The sequence below is a fragment of the Rousettus aegyptiacus genome, unplaced genomic scaffold (assembly GCF_014176215.1).
Source record: "Rousettus aegyptiacus isolate mRouAeg1 unplaced genomic scaffold, mRouAeg1.p scaffold_m13_p_8, whole genome shotgun sequence".
NCBI classification, from domain to species: domain Eukaryota; kingdom Metazoa; phylum Chordata; class Mammalia; order Chiroptera; family Pteropodidae; genus Rousettus; species Rousettus aegyptiacus.
Genome location: NW_023416311.1, coordinates 6,148,924 through 6,167,674, shown reverse-complemented (window position 1 = coordinate 6,167,674; position 18,751 = coordinate 6,148,924). Strand labels below are relative to the sequence as shown.

Below are 18,751 nucleotides of genomic sequence, written 5' to 3'. Positions count from 1 at the left end.
CCCAGCCTGAGCGGCGAGTGTGCCGCGCAGAAATGGGAGACCCAGAGCTGCGTGAGCTCCGTCTCTGAGAAGCGGCTGTGGGCTGGAGCGCGCGCCGGGGCCGCCGTCTGGACCCCCCCGGCTGGGGAAGGAGGCCCTCGCGCCGCCCCGCGCGCCCCGCTTCTCACTGCGGCCCAGCGGAGGCGCGCTTCAAAGGCAGGGAGAAGAAAGCGCCTCGGAGGGCAGCGCGTGTAACGGTCACAACAGCCGTGACTCGTGCAGGGGTCGCCCTGAGTGTGTGAGGGCGCAGCGCGCAGAAGTGCAAAGGGGCTTCCCGCTTCCCCGGGGAATGGGGGGCCGGCCGTCGGGGCGGGGGACACGGCAGGGCAGCTGCGCACTGACTGACCGGCGGAGACAGGTGCGGAGACAGGTGCGTGGAACACGGGTCCAAACAGCAGGGGGGGCGCGGCCCTGCCGAGCGCCCAGTCGCTCCCTCCCCCAGGACCCTCGTGAACACCCCCGCGGGCCCAGCGCTGTCCTAGGCTCTGGGGGTGAAGCAGGGAACCACACGGCTCCCCCCGGGGTTACGGTGTCATGTCACAAACACGTAAGTGGCACGTGCAGCCAGACCCTCCCGGGAGGCGGGGCTGAGGGGGCGGCCTGGGTGCCGGTCTCGTGCCAGCACCCTGAGCGAAGGCCACCGCCGGAGGGCCCCAGGCTGGGGGGCCCGTGTCTGCTGGCCTTCTGGGCCACGCCCGCCTGCCGGGGCAGCGGAGTCTGGCCCCGGGGGCGCGCGCGGAGCCCTGCGCCGGGGGCCAGCAGTGTGGCAGCTCCAGATCTCTCTCCCTCCCTGAGGACCCCGTGCTCACACCCGGCCTGCCTGGGTCGCCGCCCGCTGTCCGAGACCCTCAGTCACGTGTGCGGAGTCCCCTTTGCCATGTCAGAGGACACATTTGTGGGTCTCAGGATTAGGAACTGGACATTTTGGGGGTCATTCTGTCTAGCACATAGATCACTTAACTTTGTATCACTGAACAGCCCACAATCCAATGAACCTTTGTGAATCTTTTGGTTTGAATGGCTTTAAAGCACAGCAAACTATTTCATTGGCGGCCTAGATGCTAACATGCTCATTTTCTTTTTCTAAAAACTACTTAATTTTTAATGACAGTTGCCATGCGATTAGTTTCAGGTGTACAGTGTTCATCGTTGACATACACTTTTATTTTCAGGTGTACAGCACGGCGATTAGACATATTTATACACCTCACAAAGCGCTCGCCCCGCTGCGTCTCGTCCGCACCCGACACCGCACGGTCCTTGCGGTGGTACCGGCCGCGCTCTGCACCCCCGTGACTCTGCACAACTCGATCCCTGCACCTTTTTGCCCATCCCCCTCCCGCCGGGCGACAATCCGTTTCTTCTCTGGGTTGTTCATTTACTTTGTCTTGATTCCACGTCTTAGTAGAATCACACGGTACTCGTCCTGCTTGGCCTGGCTTACTTCACTGTGCATAGCACCATCTAGGTCCGTCCACGTCATTGCCAGGGGTGAGATCCCACCCTTTTAATGGCCGAATGACATTCCATCGTGCACGTGCACCGCCTCCTCTTCACCGGGTCGGCTACTGACGGGCACCGGAGTCGCGCCCGCATCTCGGTGACTGCAAATAGCACCGCAGTGAACACAGGGGTGCGCGTCATTTGGTTTAGTGTTTTGGTTTTCTCCGTATAAATACCCAGGAGCGGGACTGCCGGGCCATGGAGTGGCTCTGTTTTTAATTTGAGGACGCTCCAAACTCTTTTCCACGGTGGCCGCACCAGTCTGCGCCCCCACCGCCCGTGAGGAGGGCGCCCTTCCCGCCACATCCTCTCCAACAATGGCTCTGCTGGTTTATTGATGACAGGTGTGAGGTGACAGCTCATTGTGGTTTCGATTTGCATTTCTCAGATGATTAGTGACATTGAGCATCTTTTGAAACGTCTATTGACCATCTATTTGTATGTCCTCTTGGGAGAAATGTCTATTCAGGTCCTCTGCCCGCTTTTTAATTGGGTCGTTGGTTTTTGGTGTGAAGTTGTAGGAGTTCCTTGTATATTTTGGATATTAGCTCCTTGTCAGACGCGTCATTGGCGAATTTCTTCTGTTCAGTAGGCTGCCTTTTCGTTTTGTTGATGATTTCCTTTGCTGCACAGACCAAGATTTAAATAGGAAGTTAAATAGTGAGATTACAGCGGGTAGAAAATATCATTGAGACATAAGAAAAAAACTTGTATATCTCACTGGTCCAAAATGCTTTTAAAAAACAAACCCCGCTAAGGTGAAAGCACATCCTCACGCCCCACGTGGCTGCAGGCCAGGGGCTTTCTGGGGGTGAGTCCTGAGCCACACAGCGAATGGCCGATCTGGGATCGCCCAAGCCCAGTCCAGGTGAGTGAGGGAAGGAGTCACACTCGAACAGGAATCGTGGGCCCTGCAGTAGCCCCGTGACCCCAAACGCCCTCACAGGACGGGCGGGAGCTGCCGTGCGGGTGGGCTTGGATGAGGATGTGACACGGGGGTCCAGCCGGCCGCCCCTAAGCCTGGTGCCGCTGCATCACAGCGTGCCACGCGAGGCCCGGGTGCGCCCTGCCTGTCATGACCAAAACCCGCTGGAGCCTGGAGCTACGTGGCTCTTAGGCGGGAAAGGCACACGGCAGCGGCCAGTCCGTTTTGTTCTGCCACAGCCGTCCCCGGCAGTGCGGGAGACAGCCGAGTGTCGGGGGCTGGGACGGGCAGCGCCCCGGGACGCCGCGTCCAGGCCTGGTCCCGCCCCCAGCGGGCCGCGCACCTCGCTGTCTTTGATTCTCGTTCCCTTGTGTGTCACGTGGGGCTGACGAGCCCACGGCCCTCAGCTGCCACAAGGACTCAGGAGTGACGCCCACGTGAAGCCACTTACCAGCTGCACTCACTTAGCTGGGTGCCTTGTCTCCCTGGATGTACTAAGGTAGGGTTGTTCTGAGCCTTTAGGGATAAAGTGCCTAGGACAAGGCCTGACCACGGTAACCAAAAACTGAGCTACGTTGCCAGACACCGTGCCATCACTGAGGGGCACAGAGGTTAACACCAGCTCGAGGAGCCCACAGTCCTGCTGGGGAGGGGGCAGGGCGGGCCCCGGAGCAGACCATGACGCTTCAGTGTGGTCGACGCGGGGCCGTGAGCAGAGCACACGTGTTCACCGGGGAGGGCAGAGGCGAGCTGGATGGCCCACCGTGACGAGGGCACACGCAAAGGCAGAAGGGCCCTGTGGTGGGACGTGTGGGCCTGGAGCTCGGCAGACACGGCCCAGCGCGTTGCCCCCCGGGAAGGCAGGGTTCACCTCGCGGCTGTCTGTCGACCGCCCGCGCCTGGTGCTCGGGGACAGTGATAGTCCCTCAGGGCTGGAGTGGGCCGGGTGTGCTGCAGGCAGCGCGCCGAGCCGCACTGCTGGGTGGGACGAGGGCCGAGGCTGCTGCAGTGAGTCCCCCAAAACGCAGGCGAGCGGGCGCTGCGAGGCCACTGGAGGTTGAGCTTTAACTGGGGACAAGCTGAGTAGGAGACAGCTGTGGGAGAGCCAGCGGGAGGCGTCCACACTGCTGGATGGAGGAGGGGCGCCTGGATGAACAGGTGTGCTTCTGCTGGAAGACCTGAGCTGGAGTGAGGGGCAGGGAGGGTCACAAACGTAAGGCGAGCCACGCAAAACTGCCACTTTTCCAGGTCAGGTTCATATACCTATTGGCCGTTTGTGTGTCTTCGTTAGAGAAATGCCTATTCAAGTCCTTTGCCCATTTTTTAAACAGGGAAATGCAGATCAAAAGCACAGTGATAACTACCTCGCACCTGTCAAGGTGGCTATTATCAAAAAAGCAGAAGACGCCAAGGGTTGGTGAGGGTGTAAAACGGTGCAGACGCTACAGCAAGCAAGACAGGGGTGCCTCAGGTTATGGATAGAACCAACTGCCCTCTGACCCGGCAGCCCCACTTCCGGGCGTGTATCCCAAAGCACTGAATCCAGGGTCTTTAAGAGACACCGGCAGCTCGGTTCACAGCAGCTAAGATTCACGAGTCACCTACACCTCCCAGGCATGTAGTACAGTGGACTGGTATTCAGTCTTTAAAAAGAAATCCTGGGACACACGACGCCAGGGACGGACACGGAGCCACCACGGAGCCACCAGGGGGACAGGTGCGCGCGGCCCGTGAGTTCTCGCCCACTTTCCAAAGGTGCAGACCCCTCGCTGGCGGGAGGTGACGCAACTCTTCAGTGACGAAACCTCTTTCAGACGTGGGCAGTGGCTTCCCCGTCACTGGGGCTGCTGGGGCCGGCACCAGTGCTGGCCGTGCGAGGTGGCCGCGTTCTCCCGCCAAGGACAGACGCACCCCCCACGATCCAGCTGCCATCCGGTCGCGCTGTCGCGGACGCAGTGACAGCGGAGCCACGATCTGGCACGCAAGCCGCTTGCTCGAGTGTCACTCGGAGAACGCGCTCAGGGACGGGCCCCACACGGGGCTCTCGGGCCCCGGCGGGCGAGGTTCCCAGAACCACGGCACTCTTATCATGGGAAATAACTCGCTGAGGCCCGGGTCGCTGCGCCCAGAGCTGTCCTTATCACTTACTATACTTTCCACACCCCACTTATCTGCATGTCTCTCAATATAATACTCAAGGTTTTCCTTTAAATGCCATTCCTGGTAAGTTACTTTGGCCCGTGTAAGAAATCCATAAGCACAGTAAAGTACTTAAAAAAATCTTTACCTATGTGTATCGTTATCGGTTCACGCAGCACCCCAAATAGTGGGTGAGTATTTTCTTCTTCGAAATGCGTGTTCTGGCATGCTGGAAAAATCTCAGCGGCTACACCCTGATTCTACTCGTGACGTTTTGGAGAACGCAAAGCTACAGGGACAGAGGACGGACGGGGGGTGCCAGGGGCTGACTGCGGACGGCACCAGCGCATCCTGGGGGTGGAGCGGCTGCTCCGCTCCTGCTGGTGGTGGCCATGGCTCCGTGCATTTGTAAAACCTCCCGGGACCGTACAGAAAAAAGGGCGAATTTTGCCACATATATTACACCTCAGGCTCAGGCCTGGCTGGCAAGGCAGACTTTTTAAAACCTCTGCTGCGTTGTCAGCATGAACGAGGACCTCTCCTCTGTTCCGGGCCTCCCAGGAGACAGTGGGCTCAGCCCCTTCCCGGAGGGGAGAGAGCAGGGCCCTGGGGACAGAAACCTTAGACTCTCTTGTTTATCAGCTGAGCTGCCTAGATGGTCACTGACTGTCCAGGGGACTCAGATTTGTGTTTCAGACAGAATCACAGTAAAAAGGCAATTAAAAAATGGGTAAAGGATTTCGAATTGCCATCTCTCGGAAGATGATACACAAATGACCAGTAAGCATGTGTAAATATACTCAGCATCACGCGTTATCAGGAAATGCACATCGGAGCCACTGAGAGTCACCACCTCACGCCCACCGGGATGGCCACTATCGCACGGACAGACACTAGCGAGTGGCAGTGAGGACGCGGGGACGCCAGGTCCCATGCGTCGCTGGTGGGAGTGTGACGTGGTACGGCCGCTGTGGCCAACAGCCCGGCAGTTCCTCGTGATGAAACAGGTGCCACGTGACCTGCACTCCTAGGTATGCGCCCGAGAGAGACGAAACGTGTCTACACAGAATCCTGCACCCAGACGTTGAAAGCAGCATTACGCAATGGCCAAAAGACATATAAACATCCCAAGGGATAAACAAAATGTGGGTTAGCCCCGCCGTGGAGTATTACTCAGCCCTAAAAGGAAAGCAACTCTAATACGTGTGACAGGTGGCAGTATTTACCACGCCCAGAACGCCGCCCTGGCACACCGTTTTGGGTTAAAGGCACACGAGGGTGTTTTCAAAATGGCGCAAGCAAAAGACAGATCACAGTCTTCCCTGGCAGGATTTTTGACAGGGCTGAGGGATGACGTTCAGTTCTGGGACAGAGCATGGCACCCAGGTGTCGCTTAGTAAAGGCCCCTCCCTGCACCTGCTTCTGAACTTGCCTTTGGCCGCCTCCGGCATGGCTCACGCCCCCTCCGACAAAACTGTCCCCAGGTCACAATCGAAGCTTGTCCTTCGAATCCGGTGCTGTTGGGAGCTCTTTCAAGGCCGATGCGGGGATGGTCGTAGAGGCCCAGTTCAAACCGACAAGCAGGGACCAAGGGACCAAGGGGGAAATGACGCCGAGCCTGCCTTCCCCAAATCCGCAAGACGTCAGCCTTCCCGGCTCTGGAGACCGTCACAAGCACGGGGACGTGTCCGGGGACGTCGCTTCCCTGTGGCTGGCACGTCGCATCTGGCGCTCAGCTTAGCTGGACGGCAGCAGGAGAAACGGCCGCCTGTGGTCACGCAGGAGCCGGCCGCGGAGTCCCGTGGTGCCTCCGGCGCTGTCCTGCAGGGCTGAGGCAGGGAGCCCCTCTCCCCGCCAGGTCTCCCACTCCCGAGACGCCGGCTCGGCCCTCGTTTCAGGAACTCGCTGGTCCGACCGATCTCTCCCTGCTGGGGACCATCGAGGCGCCCAGGGAGTCCGTATCTGTGCAGGGGACCCCTGCTGCTGCCCCAGGGGTGACTTGACTTTTTAATAGGCCTCTGGGGCTCACTGCTATGGTGTCCCGGTCCCCGGCACACTGGTGAGGTTGATCGCATGGTGTCAGCCACTCGGCGGGAGAGATTAGCTTTTCATTTCACTCATCGCCTGGCTCTCAAAGCCGGTCGATATTCTGTCTTCCGTAGCTGGGAGGGTGGCTTCGCACGGCCTTGCCTGCTGCCGGGCTGGACTCTGGAACACTGCAGAAGATGTGGCCTCTGTCCCCCGAGGCCTGGCCTCACCAACGAAGTCTGTCGGGGGAGCCGGGACGTGCACCGCGTGGAGTGCCGCCCCGCCCCGCCCCCCTGAGGGCCGAGACAGACGCGTCGGTCACGGTGTGCCAGGCCGAGCGGCCTCTGCATTCACTCATGGGTCCATCTGCGGGCTCAGGACCACGTGGTGGGGCCCCATGGGGAGCCGGTGCTCCCTGTCACCCCGCTAACGCCTTTAAGGGTGCCCTCTGGGCCCCCATCTGGTGGATTTGTGGAAGGTCTCTGCGGCGTTTCCTCCATTCCTTGCCCCTGGGTTTGACCCTGCGTCCCAAGGGTTTCGGCATCCAGACGGGACCCAGAAATGGCTCTGGCAGTCACGAGAGTTCCACCAAGGCAGGAGTCTGCCTTCGATGACTCTGCCTTGGATCCCCCCAGTTCCTGACCCCAAAAGGCATCATGTGAATTAATTATTTTGGATGCATTAAAGAAGTCCGCAGCTCGTCAAGTCTTAGGCCGAAAGGCACACAAATTCTCATGCTCTTTAGCCTCATGAGGCGGCGCTCTGATGATCGTCTCACGTCTACAGACGCGGACGTTAAAGCAGGGAGGGCAAGTCACACGCCCCAAGTCCCACAGTGAGTAACGACCCGAGGCTGGTCCAGAACGTGCCATTCGACCCCACAGGTGGATGACACACGCGACCTCGTGGCTCGGGGCCGCAGGCAGGCACGCGTGCAGGCCCCCGCGAAGTACAGACGGTGGATGGACACACGGACGCCCTCTGGGAGTCACGGGGAGGTGCCCCGCGTGCGCCCCTGAGCGAGGCTTCGGGGACACACGGCCTGAGCCGGGGGCCGACGGGGCGATCCCGGCCGTGTTCCCCGCGACCGGGTTCGGGTGTTTCAGCTTTAAGCTTTGCTCCTGCCGCCTCCCGCCAGGCGGGTTCTGTTCCACGAGCTCGAGTTAAACGGCGGTGGGAATGGAGAGTCTCAGCCTCAGACAAAGGTGAAGAAGAGGGCGCGGGATCGTCGTCGATAAAAGGAACGGCGGGGGCGGGGGTGGGGGGGATCGCAGACGGCGCCCCCCTGGCCCCACGTCTCCATGGTGATCACTGGCCACCTCCTTGTGGAGCTCGCCCCCATCACGAAGCCCGCCAAGCCCACCCTGACCCTCGAGGAGAGCCTGCGACAGGCCGGCCGGCTGCGTGTTCAGTCCGTGGCCAGCTTGGCAGGCCCCAGTGACCCCGCTCCACATCCCCACCTGCCCTTCTGCCGCTCGCCGAAGTGACTGCTGCTTCTCCTCCCCAAACGGCCTCCCTCCGGGCCGCTGGCGCATGCCCACCAGCCTTTCGACTTCAGACCCCCTCCGGGGGGCCAGGGGCTGTCACCTGGGACTTCAGGGCCTCCGCCCCTCCGCCGCGGCTCCTCCACGAGCAACTGCTCCGGGTGGCACTGCTCATCTCAGAGGCCTCCCTGGGCCCCGGGCCCTCCTGCTGCCTCCACGTCGCAGGGCCAGCGGTCACCTGGACCACTGGGCAGCGTCTGACACGGAGCACGCCTCCTGCCTCTCTAGGGATTTCTTTGCCCCTAACCATGGGGAGCCCCTGGGCTTGGTCCTCTGCTCTTCTCCGCCTGCACCCCCCCGGTGTGGTCTCATCCAGCCCAGTGGCTTCACGGATGCCTACATGTCACACTCCCACAGTCACACTTCAGCGCGCCCATGGGCCACCCGCGTGGGTGCAGCATCCCCGTCCTGAACGCGGCCAAAGCGGAAATTCCGATGTCGCCCATCGCACTTCCGTTAGAGCTGCAGCTCCCCACCCAGCTGCCCAAGCCAGAACCCGACCCCCCTCCTTGGTTTCTCCCCCGCCCCGCCCCGCCCCACACCTGGCCCCCTGCGGCCCTGCGGCCCGGCCTCGAGGGACAGGCCAGCACTTCACCCCTCCCAGGCTCCGCTGTGGCCATCGTAGGTCCAGCCTCCGTCACCTCTTGCCTGGGCTCTCTCAGCAGATCCCCACGTGGTCGCCCCGCTTCCGCGTGACCCCTCTGGAACTCACCCCCCGGCCCCCCGGCGCTCAGAACCTCGCCTCCTCCAGCCGTGCGGGGGCTGCGGAACTGCTCCCGGGTCCTGAGCTTCCGGTGTCGCTTAAGCCACCTCCGGCCCTATGCCATCGGATCACTTTGTTTCTTTACAGCACCTGTCACTCTGAGGTGCCGCCTTTACCTTCCCCAGCATGACGTCTGGTGTGCCTGTGCCTGTGCCAGGCGCGTCCACACTGACCCGGCCAGCGCCCGACTTAGAGGAGCGGGCGGGCTGTGACGCCGGAGCAGGGCCTTGGAGTCAGAGGGCCCCGGCCGTGTGACGGGAAAAGCCACTTAACGCCTCTGAGGTTCAGTTTGGGAAAACAAGAGTAAAAACCCATGTTCACTTCTAGAAAGTACAGATGTTACTTTTTGAGATTATTAATAAGAAAAGTCACCCCCTCCATCGCATCGCCCGAACCTGTCGCATCAGGACAGAGCTACGGTATCACAGGACGAGTTCAGCGACCAAAAGTGCAAAGCCCCTCGGCGGTGGCATCTCAGGGTGGTGTGAAGTGGACAGACCTGACTCCACGTGCAGAGACAGACGAGGCCGAGACGCAGAGCCGAGACTCGGGGGGCGCGGGGGGCAGGCGATGACCGTGCGGAGGGCGAGGCTCCACGAGGTGCTCACGGCCCTCGGGCCCCGTGTTCTTGACCGCACCTTAATCGCACATGGCTCATTCAGTAAGAAACGCAATAAGAGCAACAGCACGTGAACGAGCGCCAAGACCGCTTCTCTGAGGCCCCCCGGGCAGTCCACGGACACCCCCCAGCCCCCCGCGGGGTGGTGAGCGCGTCTGAGCTGTGTCTCAGTGACGAGAACCCCAGCCGGCAGGGCCCGAGACGGGCGCCGGGGTGCGGGTCAGGGACGGAGAGGACCAGGCAGAGCCCCCTGGGGATGGGCGTGCGTCCTGCGCAGACCAGGCTCTCAGCAGGTAACTGCCGCCGGGTCCTGCACAATCACCTGACCTGAGCGCGGTCTCCCCGCTACGTTGTACGTTGTAGCCTCCTGGACGAAGGCCAGAGGGTCTTCCAGGCGGAAGAGCCCGCGCCTCGTCTGGCCTGGCTGGACTCACAGAACCCCCGGGGCCCCTGCCCCGTCCTCTCTGGGGCGCTCTCGGGGGGCCGGGCTCATCCTCCGTGCTCCCCCTCCTCTGCCCTCGCTCGCGGCAGCCTCGCCCCGGCTCGTGGCGTGAGCACCACCTCCACGTGGTGACTCCTGCGATTCCGCCCCCAGCCCAGGTCGCCATCCTCAGCTCTGGGCCCCCCTCGGCCGTCTGGCAAGCATCGCAGAGTCACGTGTCCACGGCCACCTCTTCATCCCCCACCTCCCTGTCCCCCTTTGTAAATGGAACTCTCCCCTTCCCGTTTTTCATAGCGACAACCTTGGGCCACCCCTGCTTCTTTCCCCCTCCACCCACCTCGACCCATCTGCAAATGCTGACAGCTCCCCACCACCCCCCTGCCCTCCCCGCCGCACTCAGACACCACCCCTCCGGCCAGGGTGCCCGCGCCTCCCCCCGCCCGGCCTCCCTGCTTGCCTTACGGTCCCACGTCATCGCAGTGAAGCCCTTCCCCCCGATGGCTCCCACTTCACCCCACGAGGCAGCCAGAGCCCCCTTGACTACGAGGCCCGGTGACCCTGCCGTCCCTCCGCCCCCCTGACCTCGGCTCCCACGCCACCTCGGGGCCTCTGCACTGGCCGTCTCCTCTGCCGGCCTCGGTCCCCCGGGGCCCCACGGTGTCCAGCGGCCCCCGCGGTCTCCCGGCCGCACACGACGCAGCCTCACAGCCCCTCCCGGCTCGCCCGCGACAGCCTCCTCTCCGTGCACACGCTTGTTCACGGCCGTCGCCCCGCCGCCCGCCCCCCAGGGGTGTCCGGGGGCAGGGACCGTCTTACTCGCTGATGAGCTATCTGGATCCTGAAACGGCGCCGAGCACACAGCAGGTCACAGGCGTGTCTGCTGGGGGGACGGATGGACTGAGGCGTTTCCTCCATCACCCCTGCTCAGGCCCCACGGTGACCTCGTCTGCTGTCCTGTCCTGGTCCCCCGGGTGGCAGCGGCCATGTTCGACCCGGGCTCTGACAGGCCCTGCGGACGGCCACGCCACCCTGATCTTACCTTTCAGTGTGGAGGCTAATTTTAATCTATTTTTACGTATTTTGAAAGCCATCCTAATTGCTTAAATTTTCTTTTAATAAAAATACATGCATAGGAGGTAGCTGCTTAAATGTCTCTATAATTTTCTCATCATGTTTTCTCCGTTTTCCAGTCAAAACAACAGCCTTAATCGCAGTGGTTCTATATGTATTAAGAAATAAAGGTTTTCCCCCTTCGTTCACTATAATTGTTTATAATTATTCATTGATCAATCTCATATCTATATTCTCCTTGTACTAACCTTCTTGGGTTAAGCAAAGGATGGAAAACGGAAATTTTACTTTATGGCATGAAGCACCTACTGTGTGCATGTTCTCTGTCACCGCCCAGCGCCGAGCCCTGCGGTCTGGGTTCTCAGCTCCATTCTATGGGTGCAGAGATTTGAGGCACAAAGAATCCTGTCCAAGCTCACGCGCCTAAAGTGGCAAACTGGGGACCTGAACCCGAATTGCACCACAATTCCCAGTCGTGTGTTTTTGACATTCAGACATACAAACTACAGTCCCTACCACACTATGTAATACGTAAGTATTCCAGCATTCCTGCGCGGGCCCCAAGAGGCTCCTCCCTTCCTGGTATTTCTGTTTTCAGAAGGGGCTCCCACCTAGAGGTGGTCACGTCCCCCATCTCTGGCTCCTTAGGGGGCGGTGAGGGTGCAGTCTTGAGAGCCGGACCCGAAGGCCCCCATGACAAGGGAGGCTCTGCCTGGCTTGGCACTGACGGCAGGGGGCCGGGCAGGGGGCCTTATGTCCCGCTGAGGCTGGAAGAGCAGAAAGTACAGACTCGGGGAGCTGGACGAGGCCGCAGGCCGCACTGGGAGGGGACTGGGCCTGGTGTCCGCAGGGCCTTGCTGGCTCAGCAAGGATGGTCTCCCCTGCCTGCTGCAGCCCAAACAGAGCAGGCGCTCAGTGTCTGATGAGGAAACCAGCCAGGAGCCCCCACGCGCCCCGGGAGGAAGAGAGGGCTGTTTTCGAAGGCTGCGCCTGGGTCTCAGGCTGGAATCTGAAGGCCAAAGCGTGACCCCTGAAGCCCCTGCCTGGGCCTTGCCCTGAGCCCCTGCCCTCCAGCCTCACGTCTCCCTGACCCCTGAGCACCTTCCCCATTCAGCAGAGACCTCCCTGACCCCAGACCAAGCGCGGCTCCTGTGTCACGTCTCAGAGCACCTGGCGTGGGTCCCTTGTAAGTCACGGCTGACTCTCCGACGGTGGCAATGCCAAGGGGCCACCGCCGTAACGCCCACGCCCAGCAAGGTGAGGTGCTGCAGACAGACCTCGCCACCGAGTGTGCTGCTTGGCCCCTGAACGGAGCCTCGCAGCTGCCCCAGAAGATCCCTGAGGACGGAGCCCGTTGGTTTTGTTTTCCTGAAGCCTAGCGCGGTGCCTGGGGGGGGCAGAGGAGGCTCCACAAATAAGGAATGAACCTCAAAGCACCCGACAGGAAGTCTCCCTTGCATGATTTTACATCATAAAAGGTACAAGAGACGAGGATATTATATATTAATAAAAGGCGCAATACAGCAAGGAGAAATAACAGTTATAAACGTTTACCCACCTAATAATAGGTCATCAAAACCTATGAAGCGAAACTGACAGAAATGTAGGGAGAAATACAGTTCTACAATTATAGTCGGCGACCTCCACGCCCCGCTCACCGTAATGGACAGGACAACCAGACTTCTGTTCAGAGGCTACAAACAACACAATAAACCCACTCAGTCTAACAGACACGTACGACATGCTCTCCCCGGCGAGAGCACACGTGCCTCCTAGGCACACACGGAACATTCTGCAAGACAGACCATGTGTTGGGCCAGACATTAAGGCTGAATAAATCTAGGAAGATAGATATACAGAGTACCTTTTCTGACCTGAAGGGGATGACGTTAGAAATCAATAACAGGAGGAAAACTGGAAAATTCACAAATTGCTGTAAAAGTTAAACAGTACACTCGGCCGGTGGATCAAAGCAATCACAGGGGACAGTAGAAAACACTTTAAGACCAACAAAAACAAAAATGCAGCGCACCGAAACTTAAGCGATGCAGGGAAATCTATACATGCTTCAAGTAGAAAGACCTGAAACCAACGAACTAACTTGGCAACTCCAGGAACCCCAGAAAGAACCGACTAGACCCGCGGGTAGCAGGAGGAAAGGACTGGGACTAGAGCAGAGATGGAGAGCAGGGAGCGACAGGGAAAGGAAGATGGCGGCACTCTTGCCGCTCACCACGGGCCAGGGACTGTCTGCGCACAGGCCACGTGCTACCCTGCTGACTCTTCTGCATTATCTCGAGGGATTATTTGTTGGGACCCTCCCCAGTTCTGAAAATGCGGAGCCTGGACTACACCCTCTGCTCCAGCTAACTCCTCCTTAGGGCTCATGCAGCTCTGAAATGTCTCAAAACAAATCCGAATGGGCCGGCTGTCACCATCCCCCGGGAAGCTGTGGCATCTCGCCAAGGAGCTCTGGCTGAACTCCCCGGCCCGCGGCCCTGGCATGGTCCAGAACTTGAGCTTCGGAGCTGTGTGGCCCACAGCAAGTCTCTTCACCTCTCTGGGCTTAATTTTCCAGCCCCTCTTGAGAGGATGGTAAGGGAATGACAGTAACAGCTCTCTCTAGGGCTGCTGGGAGATATACAGGGTCTCCCACAGACCCACTGACCCCAGGGTCGGCTGCAGAGTCGGGAATGGCAGCTGACTGATGACTGCCACACGAAGGACTCCCTTAAGGGGTGTTCCAGGAGGGTGTTCCCATGCCACACGCCCCGCCTCATGACAACCGCACCGAGGCCCCACTAAGGGACTCGCCCTTTCCAGGGTGAGAGAAGGTACAGAAGGGTTGACAGTCTCCACGGTGACAGCTCCTTCAGGTTTTACCAAATTGGTCCCATGCCCCCTTCCCCGCCCTGGGGTCCAGACTCCCCGCCCCTGCCTGAGCGCCAGGGGACAGCGCCTGAGAGTGTGGGGCTGAGTGTGCCTGTGACAGTGAGCTGTGCCCTGGGTATGTTAACCAGGCTGTCGCGGTCCCCAGCCCCTGGCTCTGTGCACGCTCCCCCTGCCCTCCTGTTCGGATCAACAACAAAGCCTTGTTTCAACATCTAGGGCTATGGACTTATTCTCCACAGCAGCCAAACCTGCAGAGGGATCGTCGCCCCTGGTGACGTGAGGGACAGTAATTTCTACGGCTTTAGGATGTGACAAGTCAGGGCTGGGTCTAGAGTCCGGAGCCTCTGCCTTGAACGCGTGGTGTGACCCTGGCTAAGCCCCGCCCCTCCCCGTGTCCAGTGTCCCCGTTCCTCCTCTGTAAGGACCCCCCGGGAAGAATGGACATGCGAGCCCTGTAGAGTGGGCGGAGGACATCTATCCTGCACGTCTCCCTTCCAAATACAAAGTGTTCGCCCCTCGGGCTGGGAGAGAGTCTAGCAGCAGAGGCGCCTGGGAAATCTACTGGACGATCCCAGCCAAACCCACTGCAAACCCCAAATCCATGAATTTGTGCTGGTTAATACTTTACAACCAGACGGCCTTGCCAATACAGGTGGCAGCATGTCTAAAGACAGGTGACACGTCCCACCCCGTTAGGAGTGATGAGCTGGGGGTGTGCGAGAGATTCCTGCACAGAAGCGTGATCTCCTGGCTCAGTGGGTGTGGAAGGCTGGGCCGGAGGCACCGCAGGCTTCGGACACAAAACACTGCGACAGGAGTTGCCCGTGGCTCACTGACAGCCGTACAGCGGACATATGTTTGTCCGCCCACCCTCTCTCCTCCCAGGGGACCACCCCCTCCTTCTGTCGCAATCACGTTCAGTCCAGGAGTCGAGGGGGCTGAATGCTCCTTCCCTTTGCCCCAGACCTGGCTAATCAGGGTGCTCGTTCCGTGGGCCCCAGTGATTGGCTCAGAGATGAGACACTGACACAAAGCTCGGCCAATCAGAACCTGCTGGAGCTACCGGGAAAGCCGTGCATAAGAATCTGCCCCAGGGCTGTGGCTGGACAGGAAGTGAGACGTTTACTCTTCAGGACCTGGATCTGTAGCGTCCGCAAGGCCTGTAGCTGCCGGGGGCCATCTTTGCACCAGACGGAGAAAACCTGCTTCAAAACGAAGCCAACAGAGTCCTGCTGACATTAACTGAACCTCTGGAGTTGGCATACCCCCCGGGCTTTACAGTTACGGGAATAAGTACTTCCTTCCGAGGTTAGGTTTCTGAAATTTTGCAAACCGGAGTCTCTCATGACACACGCTACACTTCCAGGACCTTCAGAGATCGGACAGTCAGAATCTTAGACCTGCAGGGTCCAAAGTTCATACTCCCAACACTCTGCCTTCAGACAGCACAAGTTTAGGAGTCAGAACCAAGTTCAAGTGCCAGATCTGGAACTTACGAGCTGTGAAACCTTGGTCAAGTCTCTCCATCATTCTAGGCCTCTGACTTGGGAGTCGCTAGGTCCCCACCTCTCCTAGAGCTGCAGACTGAATGAGATCCTACGTGCAGAATGCTCGGCACGAGGCCTCTCACAGCAGGGGCACCAGGGGACGTGGCCGAATCAGAAATGGTGGTTCGATTTAGGGATCGGAGGAGACGAATGGTAGGATCTGAGCTAACTGGTGATTAGGTCCGTCTTTGCTCTACTGATTTTAAAAAGGAAAAGAGCAACCAGAAGTCGTGTTGCAAACACGAGTCCTCCTAGAACTATCAGACAAGCCAAGTCTCCCTCCTTAAATGGATCAAGCATCCTATCTGGGGAGTTCCTTATTGCAGGAAACCAAGGGAAAACAGCTTTTGGCTCATCACAATAAATATCCCCGAGATCCCGCACCCCCCCAGCACTGTGCTTCAGGGGAGGCACGAGGGGAAGGACCGTCCCTGCCCTCTGGGCATTTACACTGGCCGGGGCAGAAGCTCGGCTGCTAGGATGGGTGGGAATGAGAAAGTGGCCCACACCCCGCCTGATGGTGGCAGTGACAGGGTGTCAGGGTCACTCAAGGAAGACTCGGTGAAGGCAAACTGAGCCACAGCCGAGGTCTGAACGCGGCGGCGAGATCCGGCGGTGGAGAGTGGGCTGGCAGTCCCCAGCGGGAGGGCATTTAAGTGCTGTGGGGCAGAGGGGTTGGACCTGGGGCCGCTGAGCCATGCGGGGCGCCCCCACTCACGAAGTGTGAGCCCTCTGGCAAGTTCAGCGGCCTCTCTGAGCCTCAGTGTTTTCATCTGCAAAACCGGCCTGGATATGGTAATTACCCTTACAGGGAGACTTGTAAAAATTAAATGAGATACTTCTGGTGGACAGAAAGTGCTCGATTCGTGCTAACCGTCGTAATTACGAGTCACATCCTGCCGCTGAGCGGTCACCTGCTGACATAATACACGCCCACACAGCACATCGCTTCTGCGTGCAGCTATCCCATGTGCTTTGGGGTGGAAGACACTGAAAACAGGATTCTGATGGAGAAGATGGAGAAAACTCACTCCACCGACGCAGCTCTAAAACCTGGAGCTAGCCCAAAATGTAAATACTAGCAGGTGGATTGGGGCGGACGCACCAGCAGACCTGAGGAAGGTTTGCCATGTTTTTTTTCCTCCAGGATCCTGCAGCCTGGACAGAGGCAGCCTGAGGCCTGAAAGTGGGCAGGGTGTGGCCAGGGGTGGGCCCGGGGAGCCCTCCGGCACACTAATACTCAGAAAGAGGGGGGACCTCCCACGTGTCCTTGCTCTCCCCCTCCTGTTTCTTCATGGCCCCCTCTGCAGCGTCCTCAAGCACCTAGAACTCTGAGGGAGGGCGTGGGAAGATGGATAATGGCTCCCTAAAGACGTCCGGGTCCCAATCCCTGTTACTATACTTGACAAAAGGGATTTGGCAGAAGTGATTAACTTAAGGATTTGAGATGAGATTATCCTGGATTATCTAGGTGGGCCCGGCAGGATCATAAGTGTCCTCAGAAGAGACAGGCAGGAGGTCAGAGTCAGGAGAGGTGGAGGGAAGCAGAAGCTGGAGGGAAGCCAGGAGGAGGAGCCAGTGTGAGCGGCTTCTAGAAGCTGGGAATGCGAGGAAGCGGCTCGGACCCTGGCGCCTCCAGAAGGAACCGGCCCTGCTGACCCGTGACCCGTGACTTCAGTCTAGCGAGACTGATCTCGGAGTTCTGACCTCTAAAACTGTGAGAGAATAAATCCGTGTTGTTTTATAAGCCACTGAGTTTGTGGTGATTCGTTACAGCGGCCACAGGAAACTAACACGAGGGAAAATCTTCCGCTTCGATCATGAGGGCTGCGCTCCCCACGGGCGGGACAGCTGCCCGGTCCTTTTCTCTCTCTGTCCCCCTCGACCAACCCTGGACAGGGGAGCAGTCACGGGAAGTATGTCAACTTAGACCCAAACCTCTCAGCTTATCCAAAAGTTAACTCGGAATTATAAAATTTTCAGAAGAAAACCTAGGAGAAAATCTTTATAGCCTTGGTTAGGCAGGGCTCTTAGACATGGAACCAGAGGCAGGGTCCATAATCGAACAAACAGCGAAACTGAATTCATCCGAATTAAAAAGTTTTGTTATGCAAAAGCACTGTTAAGAGAAATGGAAAGGCAAGCTACAAACTGGGGGGAAAAATCTGCAAACTACCTAGCTGACGAAAGACTCGTACACGCAATATATAAAGCGCCATCAAAACTCAACAGTAAAATAACAAACCACCCAATTTTTAAGAAATGGGCATGAGACTTGAACAGACACTTCCCCAGAGGGAGTGTATCTAAGCAAGCACACGCAACGATGATGGATATCAACAGCCCTCGGGAAAACGCCAGCGAAGGCCATGCCGAGCCCTGCGCCCCCTCCTGAGTGCCGGAGAAAGACAATGCCACATGCAGACACAGGTGTGGAGCGTGCGACGGTCTCGGACGTCCACCGTGAGTGTGCGGCGAGCGGCGTGGCCTCTCCAGAGCGCCGACCACACGACCCGCTCTAGGTAAGTGCCCTCGAGAAACGAAAGTTTTAGTTCACGCAAAGAGCTGTACACGAATGTGTGTATTAGCTCTGTTCAAACCTGTCAACCAGAGGCAACACAAGCGTCTTCTACGAACGGATAAACAAGCCATGAGGCACCCACGGAATGGGACGGGACCCCCAGTACAAGGTACCGACACCCAACACCACGGGTGAATCTCAGAGGAACTGTGCTGAGTGCAAGAAGCAAGAGGTTGCGTCCTGCATGGGTCCACGTAGACGACGTTCTCGAAAAGACAAAACTATCGTGATGGAGAACAGATCAGCAGTGGCCAGGGCTTACGGCTGCGGGGAGTGTGCGACCATAAAGGGACAGCACGAGAGAGCTTTTTGGGGCGGCGGAACGGTGCTGAACCCTGATTGTGACCCTGGTGGTCACTCGAATCTATACACGTATTGAAATTCGTAGAAATGAACACCAAGAAGAAAAGTCCGTTTTACTGCATGCCACACGTTTTTTAAAAGGTAAAGGCCCTAAGTTGGCCCTTCCCAAAACACAGCGAAATGACCCCTCTCGGAGCCTCACTGTTGACTTTCGGACACTCCGAGCCCACCGCTGGCCTCCCCTCCATCTGGTTCCATCTCGTTGAACTGGCATTTGCCTTCGAATGCCACGGCGGTGCCCCGCGCCCACACACAGTCTTTCACACCCTAGCTAGAACAAGTTATTAATCTGTGG

At 58.7% G+C, this 18,751-nt stretch overlaps 2 protein-coding genes across 4 annotated transcripts in view; one reads left to right on the top strand and one right to left on the bottom strand.

Moving 5' to 3' along the window:
• Window positions 1–1,350, top strand: part of CPPED1 (calcineurin like phosphoesterase domain containing 1) — a 162,434-nt gene extending 161,084 nt beyond the window's left edge. For both annotated transcript variants that reach the window (XM_036226323.1, XM_036226324.1), the window contains exon 5: window positions 1,212–1,350. In XM_036226323.1, the coding sequence (XP_036082216.1) occupies window positions 1,212–1,335 (124 nt within the window). In that variant the 3' untranslated portion in view covers window positions 1,336–1,350. The remainder of the gene's footprint in view (window positions 1–1,211) is intronic.
• Window positions 1–18,751, bottom strand: part of SNX29 (sorting nexin 29) — a 441,832-nt gene that overhangs the window by 5,132 nt on the left and 417,949 nt on the right. The window contains exon 21 of one of the 2 annotated variants that reach the window (XM_036226321.1): window positions 1,162–2,167. The exons of the other annotated variant lie outside the window; for it this stretch is intronic. Within the exon in view, the coding sequence (XP_036082214.1) occupies window positions 2,128–2,167 (40 nt within the window). The 3' untranslated portion in view covers window positions 1,162–2,127. Of the gene's footprint in view, window positions 1–1,161; window positions 2,168–18,751 lie in introns of those variants that run through there. 2 annotated transcript variants of the gene reach the window in all.